Source organism: Crotalus tigris, unplaced genomic scaffold (genome assembly GCF_016545835.1).
Source record: "Crotalus tigris isolate CLP2741 ecotype Arizona unplaced genomic scaffold, ASM1654583v1 scf7180000018585.330925593:3314079, whole genome shotgun sequence".
Lineage (NCBI taxonomy): Eukaryota > Metazoa > Chordata > Lepidosauria > Squamata > Viperidae > Crotalus > Crotalus tigris.
The window spans coordinates 236,481-252,184 of record NW_024097088.1 but is presented as its reverse complement, the minus strand read 5'-3'; the positions used below and the strand labels follow the sequence as shown (position 1 = coordinate 252,184).

Here is a 15,704-nt window from a genome sequence, read left to right as displayed (position 1 = left end):
ATTTGAGATTATATCTGGGGCGTTAAGAAGGTCACTGGGCCACGAAGCGGAGTTCAGCTCTGAACTGGAGGATTTGGGGATTTGTCAGCCACGCGGGGTGAAAGAAGAACTGTGACTGTGGCTCTTAACAGCCTTCCAGATTTCTGCCCTCCTTGGTGGCGCCTTTAACTTTGGCTCGAAATAGCACGTGAAGAGTTTTAAAAGTGTGGCGAAATTAACTCCTATGTTTCCTTGCCAAGATTCATTTTTAAGAGGAGATAGGAGAAGCTGGCCAGCATTTAGAGCGAAAATTTAAAGATTTAAATCCTCAAATTACAGCCACAATTGAGACTAGGGTACAAACATGGTTCTAAAAAAGTTACTGAGATAATAACAGGTAGTCCTCAACTTACAATCATTCACTTGAGTGATCGTTCAGAGTTACAATGGCACTGAAAAAAAGGGACTCACGGCCACTTTTCTTTTCTTTTCTTTTAATGTTTTATTGATTTTCTAATTTTACATTTAACTATTTAAAAAGCAAGGTGGCGACTGAGCTCATCGATAACTCAATGACATACAAGTATCTTTAGGACAAGTCTCAAACTACCACATTAGATATTTCCTCTCTTTTCCCCTTAGTATTTACTGTCTCCTGTTTAAACTAATAACAATTCTTATTATGTCAATTAAATAAAAATAACATTCTTACATTTATCAATAATTTTTAGCTTATACATATCCTGGTTATTTTAACATTCAGTCTTTATGAACAACCAATGTCCTAATTAGTTTTTCCCAATTTTTAGTTTCCCATTAATCTTTAAATTTAACATTCACACTTATGACCGCTTCAGCCTCCCCGCGATCAGGCGATCAAAATTCAGACGCTGGGCAACTGACTCGTATTTGTGACGGTCACTGTGTCCCATGCGATCCCCTTTTTGCGGGGATGCAAGATTCCTTTAACAACCAGGTTACTAACTTAACAACTGCATGGATTCACTTAACAATGGTGGCATGGGTTGGGATGAATTATAGTTGTAAGTTGAGGACCGCCCACGTATAAATATTTTCAAAGCTGTATCCTCCGAGCCAACTACGCGTTCAGAACTAAAAAAATTCCTGGGCGATTGTTAGGACTTTAGGGAAAAAGGTGGAGCCAAATCCGATTGGGAACTTGGCTTTAAGAGAGAGAAGACCCTTTTTTTCTTCCCTGTCCAATTTTTCTCCTGGCCCCCGAGCCCCCAGAGATGTAGTTGTGATACTGACAGTGAGTAAAGTTGGCCCCGGGTGCTAACAGACTGTGTCATTATCCAGGCAAGAACGCAGCAAGGTGTTTGCCGTGGCCAACCTCTCTATCTTTTCTTGACTTTCCAGTCTAACTCAGAGCCCCAAGGTTTACTTCTGCTTTACTACCCAGTTGATGACCTGGTCCAACCCTGCTGAGCTTCGACAGGTCAATCGAGGCCAGCTCAGGTCACGTGACTCTAATCTGGGAAAAAAGCTTGCTGGCTGGCAAAGAGCCGTTCTGGAAGCCAGCTTTAATACCAGAGCACTTTAATACAGGTGTGGTTGCAGGTTCTGACTTTTATTGGTGTGCATTCAGGACATTTTGATTCATAATGTTGGAAGCTGAAGCCCTGATTCATACAGCTAGTCCAGTGGTGGGATTCAGCCAATTCACACCACTTTGGCAGCTAATTTTTTGTTGCCCAGGCCCAGAATGGACTTCCGGAAGTGGCATCCACGCAGAGAAACGGTTGTTCACGTATTTGAATCCCACCACTGCTTGCTTGCTTGCTTGCTTCCCTCCCTCCCTCCCTCCCTCCCTCCTTCCTTCCTTCCTTCCTTCCTTCCTTCCTTCCTTCCTTCCTTCCTTCCTTCCTTCCTTCCTTCCTTCCTTTGGTGGGATTCAGCCAGTTTGCACCATTTTGGCAGAACCGGTAGCTAATGTTTTGTTGCCCAGGCCCAGAATGGACTTCTGGAAGTGGCCGGTTGGGCCAAAGTGTGGTTAATAATAATAATAATAATAATAATAATAATAATAATAAAGTTGGAAGGGACCTTGGAGGTCATCTATTCCAATCCCTTGCTCAGGCAGGAAACCTCTACCATTTCGGACAAATGGCTGTCCAGTCTCTTCTTAAAAACTTCCAGTGTTGGAGCATTCACCGCTTCTGGAGGCAGGTGGTTCCACTGGTTAATTGTTCTGTTCTAGGTTGCTTCTCTCCTTGATTAGTTCCCATCCGTTGCTTCTTCTCCTGCCTTGCTAAGTTGTTAAGTTACATTCTGTGTTTAGTTAGCACAAAGGACATGCTGGGACAATCACCTCCCTGTAATTTCAAATTTAAATCTCCAGGATTAATTTGGTTCGGAGTTTTGCCCTTTTCCCCATTTATCAGGCTGTTCTGGAAGTTATTATTACTGTCATCCCTTGCCATAGATCACTCGAACTGGCTATTTCTCCCGACTCTGCCTTGTTTTCTTTCAGCAACGGCCAGGCTGGATAAATAAATAAATCTTTGGCCACACCCAGGCAGAGCAACCAGTATTTTGATACCCGCCTTGCTCAATTAGTCTGGCATTATTTTTCCCAAATGGAGATGGGCTTGCCAGGGCATTGCCTGAATGGAGGCCACTTTGTACAGAACTGTTATTGATGGATGGATTGACTGATGATGCGCACTCCGGTTGGCCTCGACTCTCGGCCACCATTGCAGCCGTGGAGGGCTGTCCCAACCCGAATGCCAAAATCGTAATTGTAAATACTAAAGAGAAGGAATGAAGCAATCATATACGCGTTCCTACATACCACATACAAAAGCTTAAAACTGCCTAAGACTTTTCGGACGCCCTGTAGCGTGTGTGTTCGTGTGTGTCTGTGGGTGTGTATATACAAAGATTTCATTTCATTTTATTATTTTATTTTATTATTTTATTTTAATTTTATTTATTTCCCTTCCTCCCTCCCTCCCTTCCTCCCTCCCTCCATCTCTTGCTTTCCCCATCTTTCTCCCTTATACACACACATACACAGAGAGAGACAGACAGACAGACACACTTTAATTTATATAATAATAATTTATGGCAGTGGTCTCCAACTTTCCTGGCACCGGGGACCAGATCCCGCGCATGAGGAGGGGGAATTTCACTCGCTTGTCCATCATTTGTATGGACCGGTTCCTAACAGGCCACAGACCGGTACCGATCTACAGTCCAGAGGTTGGGGATCCCTGATCTATAGGACCTGGCCTTTGGTACGCTATACTTTGAATACGCAATGTGTGTATCTTTTTTTGTGTGTGTGTGTATGTACTTATAAACACAGGTGCTTTATGTGTGTATGTATACGTGTGTGTCTGTGTGTATACATGCATATCATACATCTATCGCAAGCATGTTACTGTTCTTGGACAAGGAAAAGCGTCAGCTGGGGCCAATTTTTCTGAGAGTTTTTTTCTCAGAGTTTTTACCGTTTGTTAAATGTCACTTTGAGTTTGCAGCATTCTGTGAATAGCAAGAGGCAGATTTTAAGGCTGCACGTACAGGTGGATTTTTTTAATTATTGCTTTGAGATGAGGCGCTAAACTCCTTCTAAGGAATACGGGAGACCTGCTTGCTTTCTTAAATGTCATCTGTAAAAATGTGATACAGTTGCCTCCATATTATTTTGCGGTAAATGAAGGCGGGGGGGGACCCTGGCTATTATATGTTCGGAGAGGAGAGGCAAACTGTTTCTTTCCGTTGTGCGTAGAAATGAGTGCTCCATTTCAAAGGTGTGTAGAGGGATTGTTAATATCCTTGTAGTAACAAGGGCTCGCCTTAAAAAGGGAATTTGGAATGGGAATTGAAGTTATGAAGACCAGTTTGATCTATTTGGTTAAGGCACCAGGCTAGAAACCAGGAGACTGGGAATTCTAGTCCCACATTAGGAAATCTGGCTGGGGCCAATCACCAGGGGATGTGAGTTCTCGTCCCACCTTCAGCATAAAAGGTGGCTGGGCGGCTTTGGGCCAATCACCAGGTGATAGTGAGTTCTAGTTGTACCTTAGGCGTGAAAGCTGGCTGGGTGACTTTATGCCAATCACCAGGAGAATTGTTAATCTCTACCTATTAATCTAAAATATTGGAAAAATAAGAAAAATAGTAGTTGGAGCTGAGGTGTGGCTGCCCAACAAGTTCTTCTTAACACAGAGGACTTCCCCCCCCCCTTCTTCCTGTGTTAAACCCACAAGTGGCTTGAGTGATTGTCTTGAAGGTGCGACATACAGGTGGCCTTGTTCCTCCCAATACTTGGCCAATGACTTTCCACTCAGATGAATTACACTCCCATTATTGTTGTGTTTTAACAGGAGTGCAGAATTGCCTCTGGGTTTTTCAACAACAGATTAGATGGTAACCGCGTAGAATAATGTAATTTGCCTTTGTTCGTGTAGAATAATACTTTGCAGCCTTTCATTATGTTGATGAACAGCCAATTCAAAGACACAGAATCAAGAAAATATCTTCGGTCCAGGATTTTAATGAGTAGGCTGAATAGAGCTACCAAACAATTTTTGGGATGCGCTCCAATCTGAACCAATCCCAAGGCCTTCAGAGAAGGATACATTCCAAGTTTTGAATACAATTCCACCTCACGTTAATAACATTAAACCTTGTTTTTCTTTCTAACATTCTATAACACGGGTGTCAAAGTCGCCGCGTCACGTGATGTGTCACGACATATCGTGACTTTTTTTGCATTGCCAGAGCTGGGGTGAGTGCAGCATCTGTATGATGCAACCGGCAGTTTGACATCCCTGTTCTATAAGAAACACCAGGCTAGAAAGTGGGAGACTGTGAATTCTAGTCCTGCCATAGGCATGAAAGCCGATTGGGTTATATTGGGCCAATCACCAGGAGATGGTGAGTTCTAGTCCCATCTTAGCCATGAAAGCCAGCTGGGAGATTTTGGGCCAATCGCCGGGAGATGGTGAATTCTAGTCCCACCTTAGTTATGAAAGCCAACTGGGAAACTTTGGACCAATCGCCAGGAGATGGTGAATTCTAGTCCCACCTTAGTTATGAAAACCCACTGAGGGACTTCGAGCCAATCACCAGGAGATGGTGAGTTCTAGTTCCACCTTAGGCATAAAAGCTAGGCTGGGTGACATTGGGCCAATCACCAGGAGACTGGGAGTTTTAGCCCTGCTTTTGCCATGAAAGCCAGCTGGGTGATTTTAGGCCGGTTCCTCTCTCTCAGCCCGAGCCACCTCACAAGGTGTTTTTTTCTGAGGAAAATAGCAGTAGGAAGGTGTGTTGGATATGTTCGCTGCCTGGAGTTATTTGTAAAAATTACAAATGATAGTTCACGCCTAAGGCGGAATTAGGACTCATCGTCTCCTGGGATGGGAGATGTGTGCCATTCTTATTATTTGTAAAAATAATAAAAGCGGGGTTAAATAAACAAAAGTAAACAAAATGGAAACCAGTTGTGTTCAACCTTAGCACCTTTAAAACGGGTGCGTGCCATATCCCAGAATTCCCCAGCAAGCGCTATTGCATTTGCAATGACCACGAATATAACTTGCAGTTATAATAATGGTAAGCAGGTTGGTCACCCGTTCATCAAATATATTTAGACATTTTTATTTAACACGCTCCTTCCATTCTTGAGGAGCAGTGCGTTTCCCAACCTTGGCAACTTCAAGGTCAGTGGACTTCAATTCCCAGAATTCCCCAGCCAGCATGGAATTCTGGGAGTTGAAGCCCACTGATTTTAAAGTCACCAAGTTTGAGAGACACAGCTAGTGGTGATTGTAATATGTAAAAAAAAAAAAAAGACTAAAACGTTTGACAGTTTTCTGAAACTTTTTCTTTTTTAGTTCATTTCCTCCTTCATGGTGGTAATAAAATATCCTTATCATCCCCTGCCAGCCTGGACTAATGCATCTGCAGGATAAAACAGGTAATTTCCATAATCTGAGTTTTGTGTGACTAACAGTTGACACTGACTTGATAGTAGATAATGAATGAATTAATCAGTCAATCAATCTGTAGCAATGTACTGCAAGCACACGGACTCTTTCAGCCGTTTAAAATACAGATCACCCTTGGATTTTGTTTAGGGACCGTTTGAAGTTACAACAGCGCTGAAAAAACTGACACGATAGGTTTTTTTTATACTTACGACCGTTGCAGCCTCTCCCTGATCATGTGATCAAAATTCAGAAGCTTGACAACCAACTCATATTTACCACGGTCACAGTGTCCCTGGATCACGTGATTCCCCCCTTTGGCGACTTTCTGATGAGCAAAGTCAACGGAGAAGGCAAGAAAAGTCATAAAATCCGTACAAAGTTTGCTTGAAAACTGTCTCGCTTAGGAACATAAATAAGCTGAGGACTTAAGCCATTCAAAAGTATTGACCGATCCATTTTAACGTGCGCTGCGGCTGTAGCCAGTAAGAACGGAGTCTGTTCAGTGGGTGCTGATTGTTGGCTGAAAAAAAAAAAGCAAATTTAGGAGGGGGAAAAATGGAATAGCAGGAAATGCTCTTGAAACCGTTGGCTGGTCTAGGAGTCTCGCCAGACTTGGCTGCAATTTCACTGGTTTCTTCTAATTCGAAATGTTAACTTGTGCTATGCCAGTCCATTGCCAGGAAGATGTCTGACTTGTTGGTTCTACTTGAGGGTGATTAAAGAGGACTATATGGGTGTAACACGCCACGCATGAGACTTCTCTTACATATTAGAGGTAGTAGTTGCCATGCAGGAAAAAATATTTGGCTGCACCCATGTGAAAAATGCCTCTGGGGCACCGGGCGTGGTCCTGGATTGATCGGTGAAAATGCGATCGAGCGCCTGGTTTCTGATTGATGGAGGACAAGATTCCATGAGATATTTTGTGCATGGTTTTGATGGCGTCTTTCCCACCCCTGTGTCTTCCTGGTCAACGTAGGAATCCTACTCAACTTTCTTCCTAAGAGCATTTGGCTTGAATTGTCTGTTGTGGCCCGATGGTCCAGACCTGTAGTGTGTTGCCTTGTCTTTAATCCGGATTGGTAAATCTCATGCCAATCAAATACTTGTGAAATTATTTCTTGTTTAGATCTGCTTATTGATCCTAGTTAGTTCCGTCCCTCTCGAAACTCAGACTTTATGCTTCATCCCTCTCCGTTTCCACCAAGTAAACCAGACCAAGAAATCAACTCTACAAGAAGACTAAAACTATTTTTTTTTAATTGAGATTGGCTATAATAGAACATAGAGTCAAAGGACTGGCAGTTAAAGTACACCTGCCTACAGGTTACCAAAGTCAGAAACGAATAAATAAATAAATAAGCAGAGATCTATGTCACTCTTTGTGCTTTCTCCTGTGGTCTTTCTTAAAAAGATAAAAATTGGGGGTTTTAACAATAATTATCTGGCGTTATCATCTTGCTCTCTGTTATTGTGACTGTGTTATTTATTTATGTATTGATTTAAATTGACTGGTTGCCCCGCTCCAACTTTGATTGATGTCTGTGACTTTTACTCCTTACCATGTTTTAAAAGAGGAAACAGCCACGTCGGTGTGCAAAGAATTGGATAGCCGATGCAACTTTATGGATTTGTAAATAATATAATTGTTGGCTGTAACTCTGGGTATCACAAACTACACAGCTCAGTGAACCAGGGAAGAAACAGAACTTCGGTATTAACCATTTTTTTTAATGAGGCTTATTTATTTATCTGTGTATCAAATATATATATATATATATATATATATATATATATATATATATAGTGGCATACCTCACAAAAGGGATGAATGTTGCCATTTTGATAGCATCAGGTGGTGTTTGTTATGCCAACGAAAAAAGTGACTGTTGCGTATTTTTATTGCAGGACTCTGTATTGTGTAAACGAGCTGATGGCCGAAGATGAGAAGGACAGGGCAAAGAGGTACAAGGGCTGGGGGAAACCGTTTGTATCCCAAGGAAAGCTGTCTCCCTCTAAATATCTTGCAGTGATTGTGTTGCTCATGATAACAGCAACAGAACAATATCATGAATGAAGGCAAATATACATGTGCCAGGATAATGTTGCAGGATCCAATCTGGGTCAATCATTGGGATGAGCTGTTTAGCCTTCCAAGTCTTTCAGATTCATGCTGGAGCCCATTCTTAGGGAACATCTCAATCTACAGGATGTGAGTTTGGAGATTTCTAATTTCTGTCACATCCTGGAGATTGGGAAGTTCCCTGAAGATGGGCACCAGCACGAGTCCAAAAGCTTGGAAGAACAAAGAACGAAGTGACCAACCCAGATTGAATCCTGCAGAACAAAATCAATTAATCCCTGGAAAAAACAGATTGCATATTTTCTCATTTTTGATGGTACAACAAAACAGATTGAAGATAACCTGTTCATTTTTGCTATGCCTAACAAAGGTGACTCAAGGATAACACTATTAAAGATTTAGTCCAAAATTGTTGTATGATCCTTCTGTTCCTTGAGGACTAGGGAATCCAACGTCAAAAACCCAGCAGTAACTTGGTCTAAAATTTGTTATTGCAAGAGTTAGGACACAACTTGAGATGTTATTTATTTAGGAGCAACCTTTTCCACACTGGTGATCTATGATTTTTTTCTTTTTGGGATTACAATTCTCATTGTCTCCATTCAGGAAGCTGAAAAGAACAGGAATTCCCCATGTAGGAGAAAGTGAAGAGTGAAAAGGCTGAGATTTACAGCATGCAATCCATCACGCGGATTCTTTGGGTTTGCATAGTGTATGAACTCTGTGCAAACTTGATTTAGGGCTGGGTGCATTACACATCCAACCACAGCCTCAAAGTTCTTTGAAAAGCTTCTTCTTTCGGAACCATGACATCGACACCATAAACTGTAGTTAAACCAACCAGATCTTAAATATGTAAACTCAGTTAAAGGCTTTAGACCTTTAAGTCAAAGAGCTTGCTGGATGAGAAGAAGAACATTGAGACACATCCATGGGATCAAAAACATCAAGATGGTAGCTACGATACTGATATCAAAGCTCCACCTTCTTTTAATCTGTGGTGTACATAAAACCAAGCGGAGCTTTGATTGCATTTGTCATGCACCATCTCAGCATTTTTGACAATACCTTGTGTAGGACCTCAGTGCCCTTGTAGATTTGCCCATGGAAGTGGAATTAAGTTTTCAAGGCAACTTTGTGTTTCCATTGACCAGGGCATCACGCAACAAATCAGAGAAGAAGAGAAGGGATCAGTTCAATGTCCTCATTAAGGAACTGTGCACCATGCTTCAGGGGCACGGCCATCCTCTCAAGATGGACAAGTCCACCATCTTACAAAGGACCATTGACTTTTTACAGAAACAGAAAGGTATGTGAGCCACAATGAAACACCTTGGCCTCTGCTGTGTGATTCTCTTTGATCTAATGGCATTCAGCTTCAAAGGATGACTTTCCTATGAGTGGTGGTGGGGGGAATTCTCTATTTTTTTTTCACTCTACTCATAACTTTATAAATCTGTTGATGCCTCTTCTGACTAAACCTAATAGTATTTGCGTTCCCCCCCCCCCCCGCCGTTTTCTCAGTTACAGTAGTAAGATAAAGTCAGGGTGGTTTCCTAGAGAAAATCCGTTTCCTGAGGGGAAAACATAACACCACTGTTTTCGTACACCATCTTTAATGCTGCGGCGCTCTTTCTTAATCCAATTTCTTTTCTTCTTTTCACTTTCAGAAATCTCCGCACAGACGGAAGCCTGTGAGATTAGACAAGACTGGAAACCCTCATTCCTTAGCAATGAAGAGTTCACTCAGTTGATGTTAGAGGTAAGACGCCATTACACCAATGCAAGGAGACGGAAGGAAGCCGTTGGTAGCAGGAGAAAGTTGCTAGACTTTGCTGGGAAATATTGCCTTTGGTTAAAAAGAAAACTGGATTCAGATACCTCTTGAGAACCAGAGTGATGGTTCGTTAAGATGGGGTGAGATTTATTCTCAACCAGAGAAGCTCCATGGATCAGAATCAGAATCGAGCTGGAAGGGACCTTGGAGGTCATCTAGTCCAACCCCCTGCTCAGGCAGGAGATCCTGTACCATTTCAGACAAACGGCTGTCCAGGCTCTTCTTAAAAGCCTCCAGTGATGGAGCACCCACAATTTCTGGAGGCAACTTCTGTTCCACTGGTTGATTGTCCTCACTGTTAGGAAGTTTCTCCTTTTCCAGGTTGCTTCTCTCCTTGATTATTTGGACCAGTTGCTCTTCTTTGACCTAATCGTGCCCAGATGGTTCTTACTGTAGGGATGAAACCAAGTGAGATCTGTATAGTTCTCCTTGAACTATGGAAGAAAAAAGAAGAGGAAAGATTAAGGGAAGTAGGCATGTCTGGCTTAATGAAGAAAATTAGTGGTGACACTACAACTGTCTTCCATTACTTGAGGCGCTATCAGAGAGAAGAGGGGGTTGACTTATTCTCCAAAGCTCCTGAAAGTAAAAGCAAAGGGTGGAAGCTCATTAAAGAGAGATCAAACCTGGAACTAAGGAGAAATGTCTTGACCATGACAACAATTATTCCATGGAACTGCTTGTTTCCTGGAGTGGTAGGCGCTTCATCATTGGAAGTTTTCAAAGACTGGACTACCATTTGACCAGGATAGCATAAGGTCTCCTGCTTCAGCAGGGGGTTGGGCTAGAAGACCTCCAAGGTCCCTTCCAGTCCTATGATTCAAGAGCTAATCAACAGATTGCTGGCTTCTGATTTATGAAATGTTCACTGATCATTGCCAGATCTTGCCCAAGGCCAAATACTGTATATCATGCCAACAGCGTTGTATTGTATTTGTGGTAGCTAGTTCCACTTGCATTGTTCAGTTATTCTGATGTAAATGGACCAGTATTATGGTGGGCAGTGCCGGAAGACCTTGAAGAGGATGGCTCAGAAGGCAAAAAGTTTTTTCTGTTTCTGAAGACTCCATCTCTAATCCATGCCTTTGCCGTCTGCGCAACTACAAATGCCCAGCTTTTGCTGTCTGTGTGGACCGAAAACAGCGGATAAATTTTGCACTTCTGGCCCCTAAATTAGAAATATTTAGGAATTTGCTGACATGAGTTTTAGTAGAATCTGCCAGGTAGCTGGTTTTCCTTTGATACCATTCCTTAGTGAAATAAATATCCCACACAGGTAGACAGGAGAATATTTTGTATATCTTGTTTGCCTCCCTGTCAGGAAGGAATCTCACCTGCATTTTAAATCAGGTTCTTTCATCTTTTGTGGACTATTTTCCGTGTCTTTCTCATCACAGTACTTCAGGGTGTGGCCTGGCCTAGAATTACTGCAGTTTGACTATTTCCTTCTCATCCAGTGACTCACCTTCTTTCGAAAAGTCTGTTTACTTCCATTTGCAAATGCCTCTTCATGGGCTTGCAATTTAATCCAAGCAAGCTTCTGCTTATGAAGGGAAGGGGAAAAAAAAACTCTTTATAGGTTTCACGTGCAGGTGGTTATTTAAAAAATGTCTTGGCATTGCCATTTTCCTGGCAATTTATTTTTCTTGTCCTTTCAGCAGTCAACAGTTGGATTCTCTGATTTAGAGGCGAAGTAGACAAGGAAGCAGAAAGAAAGGGAAATGAGAAAGGGAAGGCATCTTGGCGTCCTGCTGCCTGAGAGATGTAAATTTTATTCTCAGGTCTCATTGCCTTCGCAGTGGGCTGTGATCCAGATGTGGATTAAGAAAACAAAATAAGCATTAACTCAGAGTAAGGAAGCCTAAACCTCGGATAACATCAATTCCCCAAACCTTCTTTGTGGTTCTAAGTGGTTAAGCAAAGACTTATTTTTTCCCCCATAAAGAGGCAGAAATTTCCGAAGGGAAAGTCATCCGTTTCCCGAAGGAAGCCTCAGTCATTGAGAAGGACCGATTTTCCCCCCTGCAACTGTACAACTTCTGGCTTGGGTTTCAGAGAGGCACTTGACCCAGGAGAATTGTTGGAGGCTGCCTGTTGCCCTAAATCTACTGAGCTGTGCTGAGCTTGGTGGGGATCCATAGGGATGAGATTGGCCCTGCTGTGTGAAAGGGAGCTTTATTTACAAGTAAAGGAAGAGGCCTTCAGCCAATGGAACAGACAAACGTGACAGGGCATGAATTGTAACATCTTGTTATCCATGTTTTTCCAAAATATTTTCAGAGGGAGTGATCAACAATATATGTTGGGTGCAAATACTCTCAAGGAAATCTGCTCTTTCTCTCTCTCTCTCTCTCCCTCTCTCTCTCTCTCTCTCTCTCTCCCTCCCTCCCTCCCTCCCTGTGTCTGTCTGTCTGTCTGTCTGTCTGTCTGTCTGTCTGTCTGTCTGTCTATCTATCTATCTATCTATCTATCTATCTATCTATCTATCTATCTATCTATCTATCTATCTATCTATCTATCTATCTATCTATTTTTGTGTCTATCTATCTATCTATCTATCTATCTATCTATCTATCTATCTACCTACCTACCTACCTACCTACCTACCTACCTACCTACCTACCTACCCTCTCTCTTTATCTATCATCTGTCTGTTTGTCTGTCTGTCTATCTATTCTCTCTTTATCTATCATCTGTCTGTCTGTCTGTCCGTCTATCTATCTATCTATCTATCTATCTATCTATCTATCTATCTATCTCTATCCTCTCTTTATCTATCATCTGTCTGCCTATCTGTCTGTCTATCATCTATCTATCTATCTATCTATCTATCTATCTATCTATCTATCTATCTATCTATCTCTATCTATCCTCTCTCATCTATCTCATCTCTCTCACTGTGTCTGATTCTCTCTCTCTCTCTCTCTTTCTCTCCCTCCCTCCTTCCCTCTCTCTCTGCCAGCTTGAGACACAATGCAAATAGTGTTGCTGCTGTACCTTTCTCAAATCAAGTCAGCCAAGTCTTTTGTCTCGTGGCCCAGAAAAATAACACCAATAATTCACTCCCTTCTCTCGTGCTCTGTTGCTAAAAATATAATACCCACAAATAACTTTGCTACCCTTTCTGGATCACTCAGATCTGCTCTTTCTGCTGCTTAATACTGATTGATTTTAATACTTAATGCCGAGCTCGCATGTCGTTGTGCAACTTGAGCAAAGTTTCATAAATTCCACTGAAAATTTAACTTTGAAGTCAAGAGTCAAGAGGTTGGGATATGTGCTGCTTGTTCCTATGTGATGCCTTTTCTTTCCCCTCCGTGCAGGCATTGGACGGGTTTCTCATTGCACTAACCACTGATGGGATTATTATTTACGTATCCGATGGCGTCTCTTCGCTCCTCGGACATTTGCCGGTGAGTTCCACCCGTACAATATCAGAACTTCCTCACTTTGCCTCTTCACTGTAACTCTCTTGTTGAACATAACGACATTCTTTTGTCTCAGTCAGATTTGGTGGACCAAAATATATTAAATTTCCTGCCTGAGTGTGAACAGAACAATGTCTACAAGATAATCTCACCCCACCTGCTCGTGACCAACCCAGTAACCTCCGATTTTCTAAACAGTAAGTGATGCATTTTGCTATTTCCAGCAAAGACAGTGTCATTTAGGTAACCCTCGACTTACGACAGTCCATTTAGTGACCGTTAGAAGTTACACCAGCACTGAAAAAAGCGACTTGTGACCGTTTTTCACACTTATGACCTCTGCAGCATCCCCAGGGTCAGTGCGATCAAAATTCAGATGTTTGGCAACTGGCTCCTATTTATGACTGTTGCTGTGTCCCTCAGAGTCATCTGATCCCTTTCTGACAAGCAAAGTCAACGGGGGAAGACAAATTTGCTTAATAACCAGGTTCCTAACTTAATAACTGCAGTGATTCACTTAATAACTTTGGCAAGAAAAGTGGTAAAATGGAGCGAAACTCACTTAAGAAACGTCTCAGTTAACAACAGAAATTTTGGCCTCAAGGGTGGTTGAGGATTACCCATATTCCACCTTTAGTCTAGTAGTCCAACTCTAGATCAACATACAGTATATTTGAATTCCAAACAGAGGGTTGGACTAGATGACCTCAAAGGTACCCACCGGCTCGACGATTTCACTGCTTTGTATTGTTCCGTAAAGCCTCTTTTTCATCGGTCTCTTTCAGCTGAAAAACAAATTGAGTTTTGCTGCCACTTAGCCCGAAGAAGCCTGGATCCGACTGAGCCCATTACCTACGAATATGTCAAATTTGTGGTGGATTTCAAACCATTTACTCATGGTAAGCTGATGCATTCCTCCACCCCCCCCCTCTTTTTTTTTTTTACATGCTGATAATTTTACACGTGGATAATTTTATCTTTGCTTGCCATTCAGCTGATTCTGAAACGAGGGTTTTCTGATCTTTTGGGCAGAGGTCATTTTAAAAAATGGAGGAAGATAACTTAAGTGACCAAAAAGTCTGAAGAAGAACCAAGAGGGGGAAAAAATGACCTCTCTTGGTTTCTACAGGGATTCTCAGTCATCCAGAACAGGATTTTTCCCAAAGGTGCTTTGCTTTTTGAAAGGCAACTGGACGTTCTTGTTTTGTTTTTTTCCCTTGAAAGTGTTTCTCTTCTCATTCAAGAACCGAAGAACAAAAAGAAGACCTGAAGAACTAAAGAAGCTTCTTGGCAGAGAAGTGAAACATCTTCAAGGGAAAACCCAAAATGCCTTTTGGAAAAGCATCCTTAGGATGTCCAGGACACTTTTTTTTTTAATGGATCTGAAGGCTGTTATGCCTTTCTATCCTGGTCTTCTTCAGACCAAACGTCCCAACTTCCTTCAACCGTGAAAATTTATAATAATGCTGTTCTGAAGAAGCTTCTTGGATGAGAAGCAAAATGTCTTCAGAGGAAAAAAAGATAAAAAGTCCAGTTCCCTTTGGAAAAAGAAGCACTTTTGAAACTTCTCCTGATTCTTCCAATCTCAGTTTTTAAATATCCTGAGATTGAATCAGAATGGCAGTCCTTTTGTTTTCCATTGCAAATCCCATTTATTTATTACTAATGAATCGAAATGACAGGCCTCCACAGTCATAGTAGTCTCTTGATGGCTGCCACCCATAAACAGGACACAGTAAACAATCAAACACAAATGCTTACAATGCATTCAAATGTCCCCCCCCCAAATATACAGAGTCAGCCTCCCCCCTCCCAAGCGCTCGAGGAAAACCAAATTTTCAGCTTTTCCCAAAGAGCCAATGCAAACATCTGAGACTTTTTTTTTCTCATTGTTTCATTTCTTCCTTCCCACCCAGCACCGATATTTTATGCTCTTTTTACAGCCATTCTGATATCATCTCTATAAAGAAAGCAAATAGAATAACTCACTTGGTTACTCTCAGTTGTAAAAAGAGGGTTCGAATCCAGATGGAGAAAGTGTAACCATGAGGTTTCATTTTTAGGGAGCAAACTGAAATTTAATGTGGAGAAAAGCAAAGTTTTACATTTAGGCAGGGAAAAAAACCCCCAAAGGTACAAGTACAGATTAGGCAAAACCTGGCTCAAAAACAGTAACCGTGAGAGGGAACCTGGAGTGCTAGTGCATGATCACATAAATATGAGCCAGCCGTGTGCAGCAGCAGCCAAAAAAGCTAATATAATGCTTGATTATATAAACAGAGGCATAGAATCAAGATCACATGAAATATTAATACCGCTTTATAAAACCTTAATAAGACTATAACTGCGTCCAGTTTCGATTACCCCATTACAAAAAAGAGATTGAGACTTTGGGAAAAATGCAAAGAAGAGCA

At 41.8% G+C, this 15,704-nt stretch overlaps 1 protein-coding gene across 4 annotated transcripts in view; it reads left to right on the top strand.

The window, feature by feature from the left end:
• The window catches only part of PASD1 (PAS domain containing repressor 1), a 51,757-nt gene that overhangs the window by 15,633 nt on the left and 20,420 nt on the right, over window positions 1-15,704 (top strand). For 3 of the 4 annotated variants that reach the window (XM_039354679.1, XM_039354676.1, XM_039354677.1), the window contains exons 2-8: window positions 5,847-5,929; window positions 7,851-7,907; window positions 9,180-9,334; window positions 9,696-9,787; window positions 13,186-13,275; window positions 13,367-13,487; window positions 14,076-14,189. In XM_039354679.1, coding sequence (XP_039210613.1) covers window positions 7,876-7,907; window positions 9,180-9,334; window positions 9,696-9,787; window positions 13,186-13,275; window positions 13,367-13,487; window positions 14,076-14,189 — 604 coding nt within the window. In that variant the 5' untranslated portion in view covers window positions 5,847-5,929; window positions 7,851-7,875. The remainder of the gene's footprint in view (window positions 1-5,846; window positions 5,930-7,850; window positions 7,908-9,179; window positions 9,335-9,695; window positions 9,788-13,185; window positions 13,276-13,366; window positions 13,488-14,075; window positions 14,190-15,704) is intronic. The other variant, XM_039354678.1, reaches the window with a different exon arrangement.